This window comes from Physeter macrocephalus, chromosome 11 (assembly GCF_002837175.3).
Source record: "Physeter macrocephalus isolate SW-GA chromosome 11, ASM283717v5, whole genome shotgun sequence".
NCBI classification, from domain to species: Eukaryota; Metazoa; Chordata; class Mammalia; order Artiodactyla; family Physeteridae; genus Physeter; species Physeter macrocephalus.
Window position 1 is genome coordinate 57,090,201 of NC_041224.1, and position 22,479 is coordinate 57,112,679.

Genomic DNA, 22,479 nt, shown 5'->3' on the forward strand with positions numbered 1-22,479 from the left:
GTATATTAACGCATGTATGTGGAACCTAGAAAAATGGTACAGATGAACTGGTTTGCAGGACAGAAATAGAGACACAGATGTAGAGAACAAATGTATGGACACCAACGGGGGAAAGTGGCGGGGGGAGGGGGAGGTAGTGGTATGAATTGGGAGACTGGGATTGACATATATACACTAATATGTATAAAGTAGATAACTAATAAGAACCTGCTGTATAAAAAATAAATAAAATAAAATTCAAAAATAAAAAAAAGGACAGGAGCTATCAAGCCACAATGAGACACGGAGGAACCTTAAATGCATATTACTAAGTAAAAGAAATCAGTCTAAAAAAAAGCTACAGGGACTTCCCCGGTGGCGCAGTGGTTAAGAATCCACCTGCCAATGCAAGAGATATGGGTTCGACCCCTGGTCCAGAAAGATCCCACGTGGCGCAGAGCAACTAAGCCCGCGTGCCACAACCTGTGAAGCCCGAGCGCTACAAGAGAAGCCAGTGCAATAAGAAGCCCATGCATCACAACGAAGACCCAACGCAGCCACAAAGAAACAAACAACAAAAAACCTACATATGGACTTCCCTGGTGGCGCAGTGGTTAAGAATCTTCCTGCCAACGCAGGGGACATGGGTTCGAGCCCTGGTCCGGGAAGATCCCACATGCCGCAGAGCAACTAAGCCCGTGCACCACAACTACTGAGCCTGTGCTCTAGAGCCTGTGAGCCACAGCTGCTAAGCCCACGTGCCACAGCTACTGAAGCCTGTGCCTGGAGCCCATGCTCCACAAGAAGAGAAGCCACTGCAATGAGAAGCCCACGCACCACAACCAAGAGTAGCCCCTGCTCTCTGCAACTAGAGAAAGCCCGTGTGCAGCAACGAAGATCCAACACAGCCTAAAATAAATAAATAAATAAATAAAATTTTTTCTAAAAAAGCTACATACTATATGACTCCAATTATATGAAATTTTGGAAAAGGCAAACTATAGAGACAGTAAAAAGGTCAGTGTTTGTCAGGAATTCTGGAGGAAAAAGAGGAGGGATGAATAGGTAAAATGGGATTTTTTTCCGGTGGTAAAACTATTCTGGATGAAACTGTAATGGTGGATACATGTTATTATGCATTTGTTATAACCCAGAGAACCGTACAACACAAAGAGTGAACCTTATGAAAACTATGGATAATAATAATGTATCAATATTGGTTCATTAATCATAACTAATGTACCACACTAATGCAAGATGTTAATAATGGGGGAAGGACTTCCCTGGTGGCGCAGTGGTTAAGAATCCGCCTGCCAATGCAGGAGACACAGATTCGAGCCCTGGTCCACAAGATCCCACATGCTACGGAGCAACTAACCCATGTGCCACAACTACTGAGCCTGCGCTCTAGAGCCCGCGAGCCACAACTACTGAGCCCACATGCCACAGCTACTGAAGCCCATGCACTCTAGGGCCTGTGCTCCGCAACAAGAGAAGCCACTGCAGGGAGAAGCCTGTGCACCACAACGAAGAGTAGCCCCCACTGGCCACAACTAGAGAAAGCCCACACACAGCAATGAAGACCCAACGCAGCCAAAAATAAAAAAATAAAATAAATAAATGGTTTTTTTAAATGGGGGAAAATGGGAGGGAACTGGTTGGGAATTAAGTGGATATGGAGAGAGATGGAACTCTCTACCTGCTCAATTTTTTTGTAAATCTAAAACTGTTCAAAAAAAGTCTTAATTTATTTTTAAAAAATTGAGCACCCACAATCTCAGAGTACCTATTGCTACTTTAAACTACAGAAATCCTAGCAAAGTTGGAAAAAAAAACCTAATAAAATCAAATTTGAATAAGCATTTAAATAAATTTAAATGAAAAGAAATTAACTTATTCTTTTTTATTTTGGCCACGCGGTGCGGCTTGCAGGATATTCCCCAACCAGGGATCGAACCTGGGCCCCCACAGTGAAAGCATGAAAGTGCCAACTCCTAACCACTGGACTGCCAGGGAATTCCTGAAAAGAAATTAACTTTAATCTCCTTGGCTTTTTATTGGCTTGGTCATATCTCTGCTCACTAGCACATACAGCAGAGAGTGACCTCTAGGAAAGAAAGAAGAAATCCAGCTGGGAAACTGCTTCACCATAGTTATGGTTAGCAATTTAGCCTGAAGAACTGAAATTTGGTAATCATCATGGACACTCAAGCGCGCACACACACACACACACACACACACAAAACTTAAAACATTTTCACATCATTCATTGATGCCAACAGACAATTTAAAGTGTATTTATAAATCTATCAAGATGGATGTAATTTGTGATACTCTCATTCAGAAGCCCAAAAGTCCTCATTGCCTCTTTTTCTAGGTTAAAGAATTAGAATGTGAAAGCTACAGAAATCAATGTGGTCCAATGCTGTTGTTTCTTAGAAAATTTATGTGGCATTTTGATGGAGACATCAAACTGTAGCATTTTGATAGGCTTACCCAGCACCCAGAGGTGTTACACCAAGTTCTCTTTGACAGCAAGGGCAATGGCTACCTGTTCACTCAGCTTCTCTGGCCAAGACAAAATCCAAGAGAATTCCCCTTCCCAATATGTCTATGCCTCCATTATGATGGGTGAGCAATTTCTGAAGAACAATTCCCATCCCTGACACCCCAGCCCCTGCCATAACTACACTGCCTACTTGGAGCTTCTGGGTGAGGAACAGACTACAAGGGTAGTTTATCTGTCTTCCCACATCACCAGAACATTCCTACTGCAGACACAGCATGGCTCTCTTCTATCCAGAAGACTCTCTCTTCAGATCATTTCTGGGATACCATACCAGTTTTACTTTACAGTTTTTCAAAGATGCCTGGGTCTTTCTGGTCCATGCTAAGTGCCAGACTACTGTAACCTGAACTAGACACATTCTTTTCCAGCTCAGTAAATCCAAAACCCTGTGCTCAGGATTATTAAAGATTCAAACTGGGGCTTCCCTGGTGGCGCAGTGGTTGACAGTCCGCCTGCCGATGCAGGGCACATGGGTTCATGCCCCGGTCCGGGAAGATCCCACATGCCTCAGAGCGGCTGGGCCCGTGAGCCATGGCCACAACAGTGAGAAGCCCGTGTACCGCAAAAAAAAAAAAAAAAAAAAAGATTCAAACTGAAATGTGACAAGTATGTGCCCTATGAACTGTATGGTATCACTCAGATGAAAACTATAGCAATTGGCATAAGGGAAGGCAAAACTCACTACTCAGAAGAATAAGTTTAAGTGGATTTATCAGTAAATTAAAAAAAACAACAACAGAAACTTCTCTTCTGGTTGTAATATCAGAGGAAAAAAAGGATTTATTCTATATCTCCATAATCCATTTTTTTAGCAACTTCCACCAATAAGTGGACGGTGGTGAGCACTAATAACAAGAATGGTTTATAAAGCAAATGACAAAGATGTATGAAGCTATCTCATGTTCAGATAGTCTGAAATAGCAATTACTTTTAACCAATGTCTGTGATCCTTCTGTGTAACTCAATATAAAATGCAAGTTCTGGGCGCAGTGGTTGGGGGTCCGCCTGCCGATGCAGGGGACGCGGGTTCGTGCCCCGGTCCGGGAGGATCTCACATGCCGTGGAGCGGCTGGGCCCGTGAGCCATGGCCGCTGAGCCTGCGCGTCCGGAGCCTGTGCTCCGCAACGGGAGAGGCCACAACAGTGAGAGGCCCGCGTACCGAAAAAAAAAAAAAAAAAAAAAAAAAATCAAGTTCTTTTAGTTACAGGTTCACCGATATAGCTGAAATTATATAACCTAAATCTACTGAGGGTTTTTATGTAAAAAAAAAAAAATCTGATAAATTCAAAGCCACAAAACATGAAGGGGTGAGGGAATAGGAATCTGAAGAAGATGGCATCTCTCTAATTTTTTTCCCCCGAGTCCATCTTGAACACAGTCCCAATAATGTCAAAATCCAATTTAGCTCTCCAAATAAGTAACCTACAAAACATAAAATGCTAATTCTGAAGTAAATTCATTCTTTTTTCTTTTTCTTCCCAGCTTCTCAAAGTTTCTATATTAGGCAGAAACGAGCAGAGACAAGTTAGATGTTAAATAGAGAAAAACTATCGTTCCACAAATTCTTAAGTTCTTTCATGAAAATCTACTTCCACTTATTTGAAGCCATTGAAGCAGTTTCTATCAAGATTGGTGGTAATAAAATCTGTCTATATCAGCCTTTTTTTCTGAATACAATGATTATTTATCTTTATTAGAGAGCAAATCATAGTCCAAAAAGAAATAAGCTCTAAAATAGAAACAAGCTCTGGAAGAATACTCATTTGGTTTGAGGAAAGCACTGCCTGGCATTTTTTAAACATTTCCACAGTAACTCACTCCTGATTTGGCAGCACCAATAAAGTTAACTGTACTTTGTTCATTATATATTCTAGTACGGTATACAAACCTTCCCAATCTTTCCTAAAGTTTTCTGAGATCATCCAAGACATAGACATTAAAGGAAGGTTTAGTCATTTTTAGATTTCCTGACCAGCAAATTCCATAACTGACAATTGCAAAGATCTGTGGAATGGCCACATACTTTGTTTAAGTGGAAAAGGTCACTGAGAAAAGCATTATCTGTAACAGTCTCTATTATTGCCCACGTTTTAAATATACCTTTTTACAGCTAGTATCCTATTATACCAAAATGAATTATTTATTAAAGTCTTATGAGAAGATAGGGAAAAAAAGAGGAACTTCTCATGGCTTTACCAAAGCAAGATAATATCGTCTCAACTTTAAGATTCGAAAGATAATGAAAAATAATGATCCAGGAAAATGCAGTTAAATGCTTATATATACACTAAAGACTTTACAGTGTAAAGAAAAGCCACTTAGAAAGTTGAATAACCTTAAAAAACATGTAGTAAAAACATAATTAGACACCTTATTAATAATTTTAAATATATTCATCCATTTATCAATTTGACCAATATTTATTTGGTGCCTATTATGTAGCTGCAGTGGTGGATAAAAGTTAAAATAGTATTTCTACCTCAAGAAGCATGCAACATAGCTGGACAGTTTTTTTTTTTTTTAAAAAGTTCAACTCTGTTTAAGAGAGACACGAAGAAGAAATATATTTGAAAATTTCTCTCGAAATTATGGAAAACCTGTAAACTCTAAAAAGTGATACTGAATTACAAACTTTATAACCACTTTTCTCACACAAAAAAACGATTACTAAAGCAAGTTATTTGATTTTTATCTTTTGAGTATAAAGTACATTAAAAAATTAATAATTAAAAATTACTGGGAATTCCCTGGCTGTCCAGTAGCTAAGACTTGGCACGTTCACTGCGGGGGCCCGGGTTCGATCCCTGTCAGGGAACTAAGATCCCGCAGGCCAAGCAGTGCGGCCCCCGGCAAAAAAAAGAAAAAAAAAAAAATGTACTAACTTCAAGTCACATCAAAAAGCAAACTGGGCTTCCCTGGTGGCGCAGTGGTTGAGAGACCGCCTGACGATGCAGGGGACACGGGTTCGTGCCCCTGTCTGGGAAAATCCCACATGCCGCGGAGCAGCTGGGCCCGTGAGCCATGGCCGCTGAGCCTGCGAGTCCGGAGCCTGTGCTCCGCAACGGGAGAGGCCGCAACAGTGAGAGGCCCGCGTACCGCAAAAAAAAAAAAAAAAAAAAAAAGCAAACTACATTAGCTGAAAATCTGACATATAATAGGTTACAAATAACTGTATTGTTTTAAATCTACAAAACAAATGAATATAAAGACTTCAATGTGGGCTTCCCCCGTGGCACAGTGGTTAGGAATCTGCCTGCCAATGCAGGGGACACAGGTTCGATCACTTTTCCGGGAAGATCCCACATGCTGTGGATCAACTAAGCCCGTGCACCACAACAAGTGAGCCCACGTGCCACAACTACTGAAGCCCGCATGCTTAGAGCCCGTGCTCCGCAACGAGAGAAGCCACCGCAATGAGAAGCCCGCGCACCGCAACTTAGAGTAGCTCCCACTCGCTGCAACTAGAGAAAGCCTGCGCACAGCAACAAAGAGCCAATGCAGCCAAAAATAAATAAATTTTTTTTAAGTGATTAGCCTGGTACCTGACCAAAAAAAAAAAAAGGACTTCATGTTTCTGAAATATATTTCTATATCATCATCACAACTGATTTAAAGGCAGAAATTCATTCCATTTGCATTTATTTTACAGAATATTATACATATAAAAATTCTGGGGCTTCCCTGGTGGCGCAGTGGTTGCGCGTCTGCCTGCCGATGCAGGGGAACCGGGTTCGCGTCCCGGTCTGGGAGGATCCCACATGCCGCGGAGCGGCTGGGCCCGTGAGCCATGGCTGCTGAGCCTGCGCGTCCGGAGCCTGTGCTCCGCAACGGGAGAGGCCACAACAGAGGGAGGCCCGCATACCCCCCCCAAAAAAAAAAAAAAATTCTGTAAGTTTTGCTAATAGTTTAAATCTAATTAAGATGAGTTATGCTACTTGTGCTGTTTTATTCTTACAATTACACTACTTTCTTCTATTTTATGCCCCAATTTTAATTCTCTCCAGACATGTGATGTTAATTAAGATTTATATACATTACTTTTTAAATGTTTTTCTTACCAATCCATACTACACATATCACAAATCTGAGAAAAACCTTTGAAACATTATTGCCCATTTCAGTTAATGCACATATTCTGCTTTACTTTTAAGAGTTTTAAGAAACTACTGATAACTGAATTTCATGCTACTTATAATCAATTTCTAGAAGCTACTGAAAGTCCTGTTGTATATATATGTTTTGGAATATTATCCAGTTCTGTTCCTATCTCAAACCTCATTCCACAAAACTGGGCTACCTTGACTGCGTAAGATTATTAATAATTCATCTTTCAACTGGAAGGTGCTTCCATTTAAAGTGGACTGTTATTTAGATACATTACCCCCTCCCCTTTACAATACTGATTAGAATTTTAACTCGTGTTACTTATGAAGAAACTGAATCTCTGGTAGGTTCCATGACTTGCCCAAGGTCAACAACTAGCCAGTGGCAGTCCGAGTTCAATCCCAGATTTACCTAACCTCAAAACCAATACTTCCACTTGACCACAATTATCTCCTTAAAAGATTATGAGACAGGCTCAAAAGCAGGGAATCTTGTCTCTCCGAAGGTTCACGCAACTGTTCTGAGGCATTGATAACCACACAGTACCTACAATTCAGTCACTGATTGAAATATAAATGAAGAGGATCTGTGTGCTTCATTTAAACTAGGTCAAGCTCACTGGCAGGTAAGAAAGGTGTTGGAAAAGGCTTGCCTCAACATGTCTTGCCTAGACCTCTGTATCTTTACGATTCCCGCAGTCTACTTTTAAAAACACGCATATCTACCAAATAAGGCTATGCCAGACCAGCTTACAGTATGCTGGTTTCCAGAACTGCACTTTTCTAAAATAATTTAGACCAAACTTAATATTGAGCTGGGAGACTTGGTTGAATATGTCAATCTGGCACTTTCTAAACATTCGAAGTGTCATTTGGGGCCACAAGCCCAGTTCCACCCTCTTTCTTTTACGCTGTGATGCCTACCCACTTGGGGAGGGGGCTACCGCTTCTGTAGGACACTGGGGCAAGCGGGCAGTAAAGGAAGAAGTGGGGGAAGCGCACGGAAGTTGGGAGAAGGGAGGTCTCCTTACCCACTGTTCTGCCCTAGCTCTGCCAAGGGCGGCTCCCCGCGGTGCCCAGCCGACTCACAACCCCCGAAGCCGGGCTCTGTCCCAGAGAGGTGGGCAGAAAAAGCAGGCAATGGAAGTATGGGATTGCCCCATCCACCCCGCCGGAGTCCATGCTCTCCTTCTGGACCCAGAGGATGCTCCCTCTTTCAGAGCTAAACCTCCAGGTGGCAAACTCCCCGTCCACACCGGCCGAAGTCTTCTGCATCTGAGGGGGCGCCTCCTCCGCAACCTCGACACGGCCACCCGAAACTCTCCGCCAGCCGTCATCCCCAGCCCTTCCCTTCCACCCCCGCAACCCGCCAGGGGCACACACGCCGGCCTGCGCCCCACCCAGGATCTCCGCGCTCCCCTCCCCAAGCCGGAGAAGGGGCCCCCACCACCCCCCAGATACACACACACATCCTCAAGCTCCAGCCTCCCGGACCCCGTCGAAGCCGGAGAGAGTACCTGGCAGTGCTCCGGGGTACAGATGGGGCGGGCGCAGCCCCCTCCCGGAGGCGCCGAGTGCTTCTCTACCCACCCGCAGCTTTGGCTTCTCCCGTTCCCAGGAACGGGAGGGAGGAGAGGCGCGGGAGGGGAGGGGGAAGACGAGGAGCCGAGGGGCCGCAGGAGCCGAACCGGAACCTCTAGCGCTGGCCCCACCCTCGGCCCGGCGCAGAGCACCCTGGCGCTCCCGATAGGACAAACTTAAAGCAGGCAGTGAGAAATAGGCACCACCACTTCCGGGTCATCCCCGCTACCTTCCCTCCTTAGCAACCGCGTGGGGTTGCTAAGCGGAAGTGCCTTCAAAGACAACCACCCCCATTACTTATGGGACTAACAGGAGGTAACTGGGAGCGTGTACTCCTCTTTGGCAACACAGTCTTACCTTCTGCTCCTGGTCTTGGGCTGAGCACGGGCTTCGCTGCCAAAGTCTCGAAGCCAATCCTGCTTTTCCCTTCACCTGTACTCCCCCTACCAGACCCCAGCCACTATTTACTCCTGTTCCCTCCCGCCTTGAATCCCGGGCGGACCTATTGGCTCCTGTTAAGGCTCTCTCAGGTCCCTCGTGGGAGTTACTTTCTGGCGGTTTAGCAAGCATCTCCCTCTTGTGGATTTTCAGTTGTGTTTCTACGGAGCTTTTAAAGTCTCCTCCAATGTTATGAAACCTTTTTCATGCACTTCGTTCTCCTGTGACAGCCCCTGAAACCGAATGGTGAGAAAGTTTTGTCTTCACCCATCTCTTTTGTAAGGATTGCACATGCTTGTGTGTGATCTGGAAATAATTAATCCTTAAAAGAAAAAACAATGAGAAAAGGCCAAAGGAAGCAGGTGATCAAGCTTGGGAAGGAGGAAGACATTTAATCCTCCACTCAGAATAAACTTTCAATCCTATACTGTGGAAGAAAAGTTAATAAGAGACCTCATTTATTCTTGTGTTGGGGTGATCTGAGCTTGAAAAATACTGGGAAAACCACTGCTCAGAGCAAAAGCCAGCAACATAATTAATCCTCTTTCTAGAAAAATGACCTATATTATTATGGCAGTTAAATATTCAGAGAAATGTAGTTAGGCATTCAGAGAAAAATGAGTAAAAATCTTGGCTTAACTTTCCTATCTTGAATAGGTCTGCTTAAAAGCAATAAAGCTTAATAGTAGCTCCTGAATTTGTTCTCTAGTCCATGGCAGTGAATGTCTTTGCAACTGCTGGCTATTGGTCATAATAATTTGGTCATGATAATTTTACTGGTCATGATAACCTCTTAGTCACCGATATTGGACTGTTGTCCGCCTAGCTGGGGCAGAGGAAATGACTTTTGGTAACTTCAAAGAAACAGCAGGTCTGTTGGTTTTCTGTACATGTGACACAGCATTAAATTGATTCACCAAGTCAGTCAGTTCAGCAAAACCTTTAGGAAATCACTTCAGGTTCAAATGTCACTAGTAGATTGTTAAAGAAGTCTAAAACATTTCCACCCTTGCCATGGACATGCATATATGTGGGAGTATACACACACAAAATTCAAATGGAATCTGAGCACATCCAGTCATTAATTGTTCTTTAAAAAAAACCTGGCTGTACTTGACAAGTGATAAATCTGTTACCATGACAAAATAGAGCTTGGTATTTCAATTGGCAACTGGTTTAAATATTTAAAAATTTTTAATTAGAAAAGTAAATAAAATTATGAGCCCAATGAGCAACAACTTATCTAAAACTATGCTGGGGCCTCCCTGGAGGCCAGTGGTTAAGAATCCATCTGCCAAGGCAGGGGACACAGGTTCAAGCCCTGGTCCGGGAAGATCCCACATGCCACAGAGCAACTAAGCCCGTGCACCACACTACTGAGCCTGTGCTCTAGAGCCTGCGAGCCACAGCTACTGAGCCCGCGTGCCACAACTACTGAAGCCCACGTGCCTAGAGCCCGTGTTCCACAAGAGAAGCCACTGCAATGAGAAGCCCATGCACCGCTGTGCTCTAGAGCCCGCGAGCCACAGCTACTGAGCCCGCGTGCCACAACTACTGAAGCCCACGTGCCTAGAGCCCGTGTTCCACAAGAGAAGCCACTGCAATGAGAAGCCCATGCACCGCAACGAGTAGCCCCCCCTCGCAGCTACTAAAGAAAGCCCACGGGCAGCAACGAAAACCCAACGCAGCCAAAAATAAATAAATAAATAAATTTATTAAAAATAAATAAAACTATGGTGGACTTAGATGTCTTTAAAAAATTAAAAACATGAATACGGTAAATCTGTTCTATAGAAAGAAATGTTTTATTGGGTAAAAATAGTTAAGATCAAATGCAGGAGTTTAAGCCAATACAAAAATGAAAATTCCTATGCATCATTCATTTTTCCTGTTGTCTGAAGAAATATGACTTATAATAGCATATAACAGCATTTATTTAGATCCTCTCTTCCTACAGTTTTTAAAAAATTATTACTGGGCTTCCCTGGTGGCGCAGTGGTTGAGAGTCCGCCTGCCGATGCAGGGGACGCGGGCTTGTGCCCCGGTACGGGAAGATCCCACATGCCGCGGAGCGGCTAGGCCCGTGAGCCATGGCCGCTGAGCCTGCGCGTCCGGAGCCTGTGCTCCGCAATGGGAGAGGCCACAACAGTGAGAGGCCCGCGTACCGCAAAAAAAAAAAAATAAATTATTACTGAGTCACTTTTGTATAGGTGTATGAATACCTGGCTTAACTCCTAAATGATCACGACGTGTATAATTCCATCACTTTTAACATACTCATTACTTGGAGACCTCTAAAGATGTATGGCACAGGTATATACATTTTATTGTACACTGAAAACATATACATTTTATTGTAAGTAAATCAACCTAAAAGATAAATGTTTAAAAATTCACAGAAATAAATAAATATGTATATAGCACAATCCACACCTAAAACTAGCTATGTGGGTTTAACTACGCTTTTAGGATTTTGTGAGCAGTATCACAGGAATCCATATTCTTTTTTTAAAAATTATTAACCAAATCAACCTTTTATTTTTAAATTTTTATTTATTTATTTATTTTGGCCACACCACGTGACATGTGGGGGTCTTAGTTCCCCGACCAGGGATCAAACCAGCGCCCCCTGCTTTGGAAGTGTGAAGTCTTAACCACTGGACCGCTAGGGAAGTCCCCAGGAATCCATATTCTTTATTTGTTTGTTTGTTCCGGTTTTTTTGGCGGGGGGGTTGTTTTTATTTTTGGCTGCATTGGGTCTTTGATGCTGCGCGCGAGCTTTCTCTAGTTGCAGCGCGAGGGGGCTACTCTTCGTTGCGGTGTGTGGGCTTCTCATTGCGGTGGCTTCTCTTTGTTGCGGCGCAAGGGCTCTCGGCGCGCGGGCTTCAGTATTTGTGGCACTCGGGCTCCGTAGTTGCGGCTTGCGGGCTCTAGAGCGCAGGCTCAGTAGTTGTGGCGCACGGGCTTAGTTGCTCCGCGGCATGTAGGATCCTCCCCGACCAGGGTTCAAACCCGAGTCCCCTGCACTGGCAGGCGGATTCTTTACCACTGGCCACCAGGGAAGTCCCCAATCAATATTCTTAATATGAACCATAATTAAGACAGTGCGCTCAAATCTATGCTAGATCTCAAATAGCCTTCAAGGTCAATATAGTACCTTCATCCTTCAAATCAATATTGGACCTCTAGCCTTTTTTCTCAATCTCTTGAAAGCTTTTTGTCATTTTTTAATTGTCCCTTGTAATCATTTAAGAAAGAATTAGGTTGTATAACGTTTATTTTTGGGAAACCCAATACTCTGTTAATAATTATTACTTAAAAATTCAAATATTCTTAGAGTTCCATTGGCATCTCCAAATACAAAAGACAAAACAGACAAACACAAGAGATACCAAAATCAATGAATACTTGGGATCAGTTAGAAGAAATACAGCCAGATTTACTTTTTATCTGCCTAAGCAATATACAACACACAAGGCATGGCCCCTTGTACAAGAGACTTAGAGAAATTCACTTAGGATACATGTGACGTAAACAACATAGTGTTCAGCCTTAGGAAGAGAAGGCTAAAGATGTAACAGCTATCTTTAAATAGTTGAAGGCTGTCATGTGGAAGGAGTAACTTGTTCTATGTTATTTCAAGGACAGAACCAAGAAGAGGAGGAGGGGAGTTAAGAAAAAAATCAAAATTTTAATTTGTAGCACTTTCGATTGGCGTTGCCAGCTAATAAAATAGTCCATCTAATGAAAAGCTATAGCTGGCTTGGGTTGAACAAGGTAGCGTCTAACACTCCTCCCAGTTTTGATTCAGTGACAATCTTTCCCACCTCCATAGGCTATCCTCAAAGGTAAAAGGAACCATTTTAACAATGTTGGTTGGACCAAGGTCCAGCTGAATCTTCAATTTTTCCAAAAGTGAGTTAGCGTGAAGAATTCTAAGTACAGTGAGATTTATAAGCAGTGTATATATACATATGGGAAAAGTTCAGTTAGTTTAGGCTTTATTTTCTGCTTTTTAGAAAAATGACAAGTATTTGTCATCTCATAAATAACTCTGAGCACACTTTATAATTTTCACTATAGTATTATCTTCCTTTGTGAAACTATGTAAACACAAAATTCATATGATCCTCACAAATTCCATTAGCATTCAAAAATTCCATAAAAGTAGCTTTAATCATTGTTTGCTCCGGAATTGAACACTAACATTAATTATTTGAATAATCCATTCAAAAAGGAAAATCAGATTAACTTTGTGAAGGGTACAAAATTAAAACTTACTTTATATTTTTAATGTATAAACTTTATTTTTTGATTCAATTTCAGTGTAAATGGGGAGTCTGTACTTCTCATATGTTTAGAAGAGGCTAAATTGACAATCTACATTTTAAAAAACCTTTGACAAGGAAACAGATTACATGGGACCTCTGACTAATAAAGTTAGACATCACCAAGTATTATATATTTTGAAAGGATTGTATTTGAAAAGACTGTAGGTTCTTTAGGTCAAATTTTTTGGAAACAATTACATACCAAAATTAGACTTCACTGGACACACCACCATAAAGTTTCTCTCTCCATCAATGAAAAATAGCAAATCAGGTTTCATACCCATCAAAAGCCTAATTAGCGTCAAGGAAGCACTTAGGATGAAAACTGGTCTCAATTCAGTATCATTACGTTTAATATCCACCTCTAAAAGACAAAGCAAAGCAAAAAATACAATCTATAGTCATAAGGACTTATTTTGGAAGTTGATAAAATCAGGTCAGTACAGTGATTTGCATTTGGAAGGAATAAAATAGAAATACCTAGTAGGATATAATCTTAGAAAGCACACATATGGATAGTATTGTGACAATGAGTATTCATTTATTAAAAACAAACTTCAGGAAAGCATTCCTATTAAACATGGTTAGTTTGGATAACAGGATGTCAGTGAGCAAAAAGCCTGATGAGGAAGCAAGAATGTCAGTTACTAAGTACTATTATACCCACCTCTTCAATTATACCCCTGATTATCTTGAAAAATATAATAGTAGCTCTAAGGACTTTAGACATAGTTCTGGGTTTATGGCATGATTTGCCTTTCATATTTTATTGATTTCCAACTTGAAAAGTATAGGCCCAAAGGGTAATATTTTATGACACTAAACCAAATGCACATTTTAGGAAAATTCCTCTTTTTTAATGTAGTCTATGGAATTTTCCTGCCCAATTCTAGGCTAGTATTTTATCTTTTTGTTGTTGTTTTTAGAAGCTTCATCAACCCTTTAAATCCTTAGGACAAAACTGCCCTTAAATTTTTCTAAGAAGAAGGTAGACGGCCATCCAAATTTTTTCAACATTCCATCTTTGGCCTCCTTTCTTAAAAAGGGTATGGGTTCAGTTTAATTAATACTGACTTTTTTAATGTGCAAAAATCTACCTCTGCTTTTTAAAGCAAATAAAAGGAACAAAAATATGGCATCACTCCAATAATCAAATGCCACTAAAAATGGCAACAATACAAAAATCTAAGCAAATCTCAAATACAGAAGATTCATAATTAGAACACCATGCAATAATTTTAGCAAGAAAAAGCTTAACAGGTAAAAGAAACCGAATACTGCATTATACTGAATACTAAGTTAAGTAACCATAATTAATCTTATAAACTTTCCAATATCATAACTACTTGCTTTTGAATAACTAAATGTAAGCCTCATTTTTTAAATTAAATGCTTATTCAACAAAGCTAACTGGAACAAATACATTTATGCAAATTTACATCCTAGAATACCAGAGTAAACAGGAGACATCAGTCAAGGGTGAATAAGTAATTTCTATTCTTTTTCATCATCTGTATGATCAGGTGGCAAAGGACATGATCTGTGGAAAGAAGAGAGAACTTCGATAGTCACCTGAGTCAAATGTTTATAAAACAGAACATAAGTAGTTTTTAAAAACTTATGTAAATCAGGAACATTAACAGTGCAGTGGGTCTCGTCAATTGACTAGAAATGGGAGAAAATTAAACTCCATTAATTGACAAACTCCTACAGATCCCAAATACTAGAGCAACAAAATTTTTAATAATCTATTTTGCCTGTTAATTTGCCAAATCACTTTCCCCTTTAGGATATGTTGCCATTTTTATTAAAGAGGGAATCTCTATTTCTATAGCATCTTCTTTCAATATGTTAAGTGGATTGATGAAGAGTACAATCCTTCAGCAAGAACTCTGTGATTATGAAAAGCAAAAGAATTTAACCAATCCACTTAAGCAGAGAAAACAGCAAGTTGACATATTTGACTGTATACCCTTTGGAACTATATGAATGTATTATCTAATTAGAAAAACCCAAAAATTGTCTTAAGTTGGCATATGGTAACCACAGCTTTTTATTATTATTTTTTGTGGTACACGGGCCTCTCACTGTTGTGGCCTTTCCCGTTGCGGAGCACAGGCTCCGGACGCGCAGGCTCAGCGGCCATGGCTCACGGGCCCAGCCGCTCCGCGGCATGTGGGATCTTCCCGGACCGGGGCACGAACCTGTGTCCCCTGCATCGGCAGGCGGACTCGCAACCACTGCGCCACCAGGGAAGCCCGGTAATCACAGCTTTTGAAAAATAATTTATATTATCCCAAAGCCATTTTGTACTCATTATACTTTTTTTTAAAATACATTTATTTTTGACTGGGTTGGGTCTTCCTTGCGGCACATGGGCGTCTCATTACGGTGGCCTCTCTTTGTTTCAAAGCACAGGCTCTAGGTGCGCCAGCTTCAGTAGTTGAGGCACATGGGCTCAGTAGTTGTGGCTCGAGGGCTCTAGAGCAACAGGCTCAGTAGTTGTGGCACCCGGGCTTAGTTGCTCTGTGGCGTGTGGGATCTTCCCAGATCAGGGCTTGAACCCATGTCCCCTGCATTGGCAGGCAGATTCTTAACCACTGCACCACCAGGGAAGTCCCTCATTATTTTTTTATAGAGAAAAAGTCAATTAAAAACTTAATCATAAATCAGAATTTTTTAGAACTGATAAAGATTTGTGAGATCTATTTTAAAATAGTTTTCAAATTAGATCCAGTAAGCCTGAATGGTCATAGGGCAAGTGAGTGAAAGAAGGAAGCTAAAACAAGGATATTCTGACTTGGAATAAGATTACCATTGACTCACCTACTCTTATATTACCAAGAGGTCTTCATTGTACTTTCCTGGAAATTAAATCAAGTTAACAAATGAACACTATCATAACCCCAAATTCTATTTTTTTAAGGACCTGATTTAATTTACTTTAGCTATCATAGTTCTGTTCAAGGTTTTAAGAAAACAGTTTTTCTTGATTCTGATTCTCCCCCATGCATCTGCCTCTGTGAGAATAAAGCCATAGGAGTAGCCATATGCCAGCTTAAGAATTAGGGAGACAGAAGTCCTTCTGATATACTGGTAGTTTTCTATTTACTATCAATAGTAAATCTATTGAAAGAGCTCCTATCAAAAGGAAAAAAATTTTTCTATTTCTTTAACGTATCAGTATGAGACAGATGTTCACTAACCTATCGTGGTAATCATTTCATGTTGTACGTAAGTCAAATCATTACACCTTGAACTCATATAGTACTGTATGTCAATTATGTCTCAATAAAACTGGGAGGAAAAAAAGTCAATCTATTGATTTATTATAAATAAAGGGATAACTACAACTCTCTTAAACAAAAACAAATCTAAGACAGAGGCCTAAAGTAACAATATAAACCTCTATTATTACCTAGTTTTATGTCACAGATTTTATTATACTATGGATCAAAGTGCTTTATGAAACTATATGTGTAATCTTTTCCATATGATAGGAAGCCTGTAATATAGGTTTTATTGCTCTCATGATCAATGGTATAGCCATATTTGGCTATATTGCCAAATATTTTCTTTCATTAATGGAAGTCACAAATAATTCAAGAGGATTGTCATATATTCTAGAGCTAATATTGACTATTAGCTTGTTCAAATTAGAATGAGAAAGAACAAGGAAGAATGGTGCCAGTAAGTGAGAAGGAACTAAAGGAGACTTACAGGATCATGAAAACAAGTGCATTAAAAAACTCTATGCAAAAATGTATCCCCTTCCTTGTTGATTTTATTGAAACAGAAATGATAATAGTGATGTAGCAACAAAGTATAAAATTTAGTTACTGCTCCAGAATTTGACACTCCTTTTAAATATCTCATTAGATAACAATTTACTAAATGACCTATGAACAGTATTGAGTAAGTCTTAAAATTTTATATGCATAAACATCATTTTATATGTCAAATACTTTGTTTTAACTGCTCATTAACCATTTATTTTTATTTAGTTGTGTTCAATGCAAATCAATTCCAAACACAAAGTACAATCCAAAACAGGTGTACAGTGTTCAGATATGAAGCAAGAGGTGTTCATTCACACACATAGATCTCACATAACCTGAGATCAGTTGGATCTAGTTGTTCCTGTGTAGACTTCTAAAGATGGCAAATATTGGCTTAAAACTTATTAGGAGTACTATGGCCATATTGGATACTTAACATCTAAGCATCATTGTGTGAACCTGTGAACCAAAGATTTCACAGAGTTTCTATTTCTAAAAAGGTTTCTGAACATCAAGGCAGTTGTAAAGTTTTATTTTCCAGGATCAAGTCCACTTAGGTTTAGAACCATCTAAAAATAATGACTGATGTAGAAAGTGCTCCACGTGTAGCTATTCCTATTCATCAAGTTTTATATTTATATATATATATGTTTACGGAAAGGGCACAAAAGAGTTATGAATTTAATGCAGGCAAGTTTCCAGTCTTCACTTCCCAAATACCTAATGCACATTATTTTTGCTGCCTTCATATATTTGCCTCTTAATTTCAAGATTTGTCAAATATGCCTTCCAAACAGATCAATTTTTTAAGTTGTAAAAATTATTCAATATATGCAGAAATAAGAAGCAATATTTTAAGACTGGTTGAAGTCAATGCACTTCTAATCTTTGGAATCAAGCTAAATGATCCAACTTAGCTAAATAAATCTGGATGGGAATGTGTGATAGGAAATACCTGTTATTTGACTTTTAAGTGCATTTGCTGGGATTACTTATGCTTGGATTTGTAGTAGATTCCAATCCATCATTGCCCTGGAACGTGTCAGTTACTGCAGAAAGTCAAATGCAATGTCAAATCCAAAGCCCCAGAGAAAAGAGTTAAGTTCCCAAGAGAACAGTGAAAACAGTGTAAAACCTGATGGAGAGTATATCAACATTAAACCAGGACTGCTGAAACAATACACAGAGGATTTGCAGTAATACCTGGTGGTTCCTTCCAGTGTACATCATAAATAGTCACTGAAGCTTTTTATATTACCTAATCATTTTACCGCCTTCTAGATTTCGTGAACAAAATGGAAACTGAATCTCCATTCCATAGCTCATCCTTTTTCTCTAGATGAAGATGAAATTATTCTTATTTGCAAGGTACAGTTTGAAGTGTCCATATTTCTTAAGTTATATTTAATCACATCATTAATTCTCGATGTTGTCTCTTTCCAGTCTTGTACATGAAACTCCAGCAGATTTAATATTGGCTTTCATTATCTGGTCAAATCCTTCAGATGCTCTTTAAACTAGTCCAATTTGGGAGTCTCAACATTCTCTGTGTTAATAAAACAAGGGATGGAATTAGTAGACTTGATGAAGACCTGTTTGTTTTCCTTGCCACACTGGACTTCTAGATGGTGTACGGATTGGGCTTTAGAATATGGGTTGGTAAACTGTAGATATTTCTTGGCCAAGTCTCTTAACGGTAGAGATGCAGAAGGGCAAGCAAGACCACAAGGAGACTAGCTGTTGACTGCAAAGCACAGCTGACCGTTGTGGTTTCGAACGGAGGACCTTCCGTGCTGGTTAAAGGAACGAATGACTAAATCTGCGTGGGTAGGAGCAGCACCAGAAGCAGCAGCCCCAATCTGAGCCTGGCCACCACTCCCTTGCCCATGGTGATCACTCCGCCTTGGGCAGGGCTCGATGCTTGGTGCCGTGGAGGAGGATCACAGGCTACTGGCTGGTGCAAGAGAGGTATCTAGCAGGGTCTTAAATCTAGCCGGAGGCTTCATAATGGCGGTGACATGGCACCACCAGCGCTCACCACTCCCCACCTCCACTCAAATAATTTGTTTTTGAAACAAAAATTTCAAAATTCTTTAGAGAGTCTGGACACTATTACTTATAAATCTATTTAAAAAGCAGGTTTCCATTGCTTTTTCCCCCCAATGGTATTATTTTTTTTTCCTGATTCTTAAAATATTTGTTGTTGAAACTTGGTAGCACTGAGTATGAGAGGTTTTTACCCAGATATATCACTATTGATATTTGGTACATTTTGTACAGAGATTTGGTATATTTAGATACATGTCTTTTACACAATAATGATTGTACTTTTGTATCATAATTTTTGCTTAACACGTATCACGAGCATTTTCCTGACATTAAAAGCTTGAAAGCATGATTTAATTATCTTCTTTAAAAGTTTACACAATGAACTCTGCATGTTTGCAGTTTTATCCCCACCTTGTTTTGTTTTGAAGTGTTCTTGTGTATTTACAGAGAAGTTGTAAAGAAAATACACCACGGTGTTCGTTTTGGTTGTTTCTAAGTGATGGGGATTTCTATATTTTCCAACTTTTCTACATTGGGTATATATTTCCTGTGGAGGCTGAACTAGTAGTTTTTGAAAGGTGAGGTTAATGGAATTCAAGCTAGATAAACCAACATGGAAATTGCTTTTTGAAAAAAGACTATAGAAAACAGACAGAAAAAATTAAAGAATAAAGACCAGAAGTTCATGATTAATAATGTAACACTTATCATCTGAATGGGAACTGATCCTCTTTGAGTGACTGAAATGAGTAAAAATAATACCTTTCATTGATGTTTGAAATTTGGGAGTGACTTATAATAACAGGTTAGCACAGTTTAAAAAACCTCTGGTTTGTATTTTCTTATCTGCTCAAACAGAAATTTTAAAGTTACTCAATATTCTGTTGTCTTTTATTTTCAAGAATATAAGTATTTCTTTATATTCCAGAATATAAAAACTTACTTTCTCTTTGCTTTTCCCAAGCCACTGCTTCCTGCCTCCTCAGGAATCATATTCTCTTTTTCTGAATCTTTAGGGGACAGCCTGAAGAATTCTCCGATTCCTTTTTGCCACTTGGGAGTTGGGCGCACACAAACTGGATTCCCTCCTGCATACTTATTTTCAGCTATAAAATAGAAACAAATAGAACTAAATAAAAATTAAGAATACAATCACCATTCCTTAAAGGGAAAGTTAATTCTTTAACATCAAATCTAAAGGGTATTAAATGGTGTTACATCCATCTTTAAATTTTAAAATGTGACATGATAAAGCTGTATTCAGTTATAATATAATGTATAACACTTTATTACATTTATCCTTTAGCCTAGAAAAATAGCATTAATAAGATGTTTACAACTAGAAAATATTTTTCATATTTTGACCACAACCTGAGCTATTCAGTTAGTCTTATGTACTGTCATACTAAAGTTTTACACACTTTTTCCTGTATGTTCTTAACTAGAGCTTGTGGAATTAATCTTCCAAACTGCTCAACTTCCTCCTAAAAGGAATGAGACAGCAGATGGCATGGTATTTTCTCAATCGCACAGAAGGATAGGTGTGAAGCTATTTCCCTGGCCGGGTTTTCCCACTTAATGTCCCAAAAGCAGTAACAGGAGCTGCAAAGTTGTAAAACACACACACCGACACCAAATTTAAAAAAAAGGAAAGAAAGGAGAGAGGGAGAAAGGGAAGGAAGGACAAAGGAAAATATGTAGAAATGAAAACAAAAACGTGATTAGCACTGTCAACTATAGTCCCGATTCTTAATCTAGTGAAGAGGTGCTTAAATAGCCTCTTACAAGAAAAAGCCCAGTTGTCAATACTAAGAAAAATAACAACGCTAAAGTAGAAAAGAAAAACAGGTTTGAAGAGAAACTGTGTCCGTCCCTAACCCGAGACTTGAAATTCTTTACAATGCGACCCACTCCGCCCCGCACCCCTACCCCAGCCCGCCAAGAGACAGACTCGCTCATAGAGCAAAAGGCAAGGAAGAAATTCGGGGGTGAGGATCTCAGGAAAAGAAATTCCACGGTGGGGCAAGGGGCTCGCAGGTCAGGAGAACTGTGGTGCCAGGCCTGATCTCCTTTTGAGAAGGTTTCTCCAGGATCTTGCAGGGGCGCTTTTTACCTTTCCTTGACGAAAGCGGCGTGGAATTAGTGGCAGAGGTGGAGGAACCAAGCACCTTCCTGGGGGCTCGAGAAGCTACCACTGCGGAGAGAGGCAAAGAAGGGCATTCAGAAGGGGGCATGAAGAGTTTCAGAGCCACGTTCTCACCACACTCTCCGACCCAGCCTATCGGAGAGGAGAGGCCCGCGATCCAGAACAGCAGATAACCCTCCCCTGTCCCCGCCGCGTCTTCCTCCTGGTTAAAGGGATCGGGCCGCTGCTTCCTGGCGGGCTGAACCAGTTTGGCGGACAGGGTTGTGGGCAGGTCCGGCTTCTCCCGCCCGCGCCGGAGCTGCCCAGGGAACCACCTGCCCTCCCCTACCATGCTCGCCTGCCTCACCTTTTCTGTAGGTGCCAGGGACACTGTCTGCTTTAGTCCGCACCATGTTCAAGCACGAGATGAGAACAACCGACTCCCCAGCCGAAGATGTTTCACGGGACAAGGCCCCGAAAACGAATCTCCCGCCACAGTTTATATTGGTCCCTTTCCCGCGCGCTCCACTGACTCTCCCAGGCCCCCGCTCCCATTGGTTCCGCGCCTTTCACGCGCAACCAATCGCCAGTGTCCAGTGGTGACCGCGGCGGGGTTGGGCGCAGTGCTGACTCGTCCATCAACTTGCAGAAGCTTGTGATTCGTACCCGCCTGAGGTGGGCGGTGCCAGGGCGCTTTCCTGGGGTGCCCCATGTGTGGGTCCTAAGATCATGAACTAGGTAAAGGGGCCTGCTTAGAAAAGAAAACCCAGGAAAGGCAGCGAATTCCAACATTTCTTTAAAAGTTAACCACAGGCTTAAATCCATAATGTCATTCCTGGAAGTGACACCTGAAATGAAGCAGACTTTTTAATATCTCAGGTATGAACACTCTTTACAGCATCCGTAACTAAAACGAGTCTATGGAATGGGAAAAGCTAATACAATTTATTTACAGGGATTTTTTTTTTTTTTTTTTTTTTTTTTTTTGCCAGGCCGTGCAGCTTGTGGGATCTTAGTTCTCCGACTAGGCATCGAACGCTGGCCCCAGCAGCAGTGAAAGCTCCGGGTCCTTACCACTGGACCACCAGGGAATTCCTTATTTACAGGGATTTTTTTTTTTTTTTTTTTTTTTTTTTTTTGGTGGTACGCGGGCCTCTCACTGTTGTGGCCTCTCCCATTGCGGAGCACAGGCTCCGGACGCACAGGCTCAGTGGCCATGGCTCACGGGCCCAGCCGCTCCGCGGCATGTGGGATCTTCCCGGACCGGGGCACGAACCTGTGTCCCCTGCATCGGCAGGCGGATTCTCAACCACTGCACCACCAGGGAAGCCCTACAGGCATTTTTTTAAAAAAAAAACAAAACTTTTTAGGATGGTGTGAAACAAGAAAAAACAGTGAACTGTATATACATACATACATTAATTAAAAGAAACATTATTATAATAATAAAACGTTTTCCCGAGACCTGTATGGTCTCAGAATTCCTTAAAAATATGTCATATGTGCCAAGGGCACATCCCTGGCA

The 22,479-nt window shown here is 40.8% G+C and overlaps 2 protein-coding genes across 3 annotated transcripts in view; both read right to left on the bottom strand.

Annotated features, from left to right (window-relative positions):
• Positions 1-8,218, bottom strand: part of CSNK1G1 (casein kinase 1 gamma 1) — a 163,694-nt gene extending 155,476 nt beyond the window's left edge. Inside the window, exon 1 of the mRNA XM_055088028.1 lies at positions 8,169-8,218. The gene's annotated coding sequence lies outside the window, so the exon portion shown is untranslated. The remainder of the gene's footprint in view (positions 1-8,168) is intronic.
• A 5,299-nt stretch (positions 8,219-13,517) lies between these two features.
• Positions 13,518-21,462, bottom strand: PCLAF (PCNA clamp associated factor). 2 transcript variants are annotated; one of them, XM_007120601.3, is made up of 4 exons: positions 21,322-21,460; positions 20,943-21,023; positions 19,773-19,935; positions 13,518-14,541 (listed from the first exon to the last, which is right to left on the bottom strand). In XM_007120601.3, the coding sequence occupies exons 1-4, from the start codon at positions 21,365-21,367 to the stop codon at positions 14,496-14,498; spliced, it is 336 nt and encodes a 111-aa protein (XP_007120663.1). In that variant the 5' UTR covers positions 21,368-21,460; the 3' UTR covers positions 13,518-14,495. The 2 variants fall into 2 exon arrangements, with proteins under 2 accessions (XP_007120663.1, XP_054944004.1); XM_055088029.1 differs by lacking the exon at positions 13,518-14,541 and adding an exon at positions 17,305-18,326 and having other exon boundaries at positions 21,322-21,462.
• Positions 21,463-22,479: the final 1,017 nt, after the last annotated feature.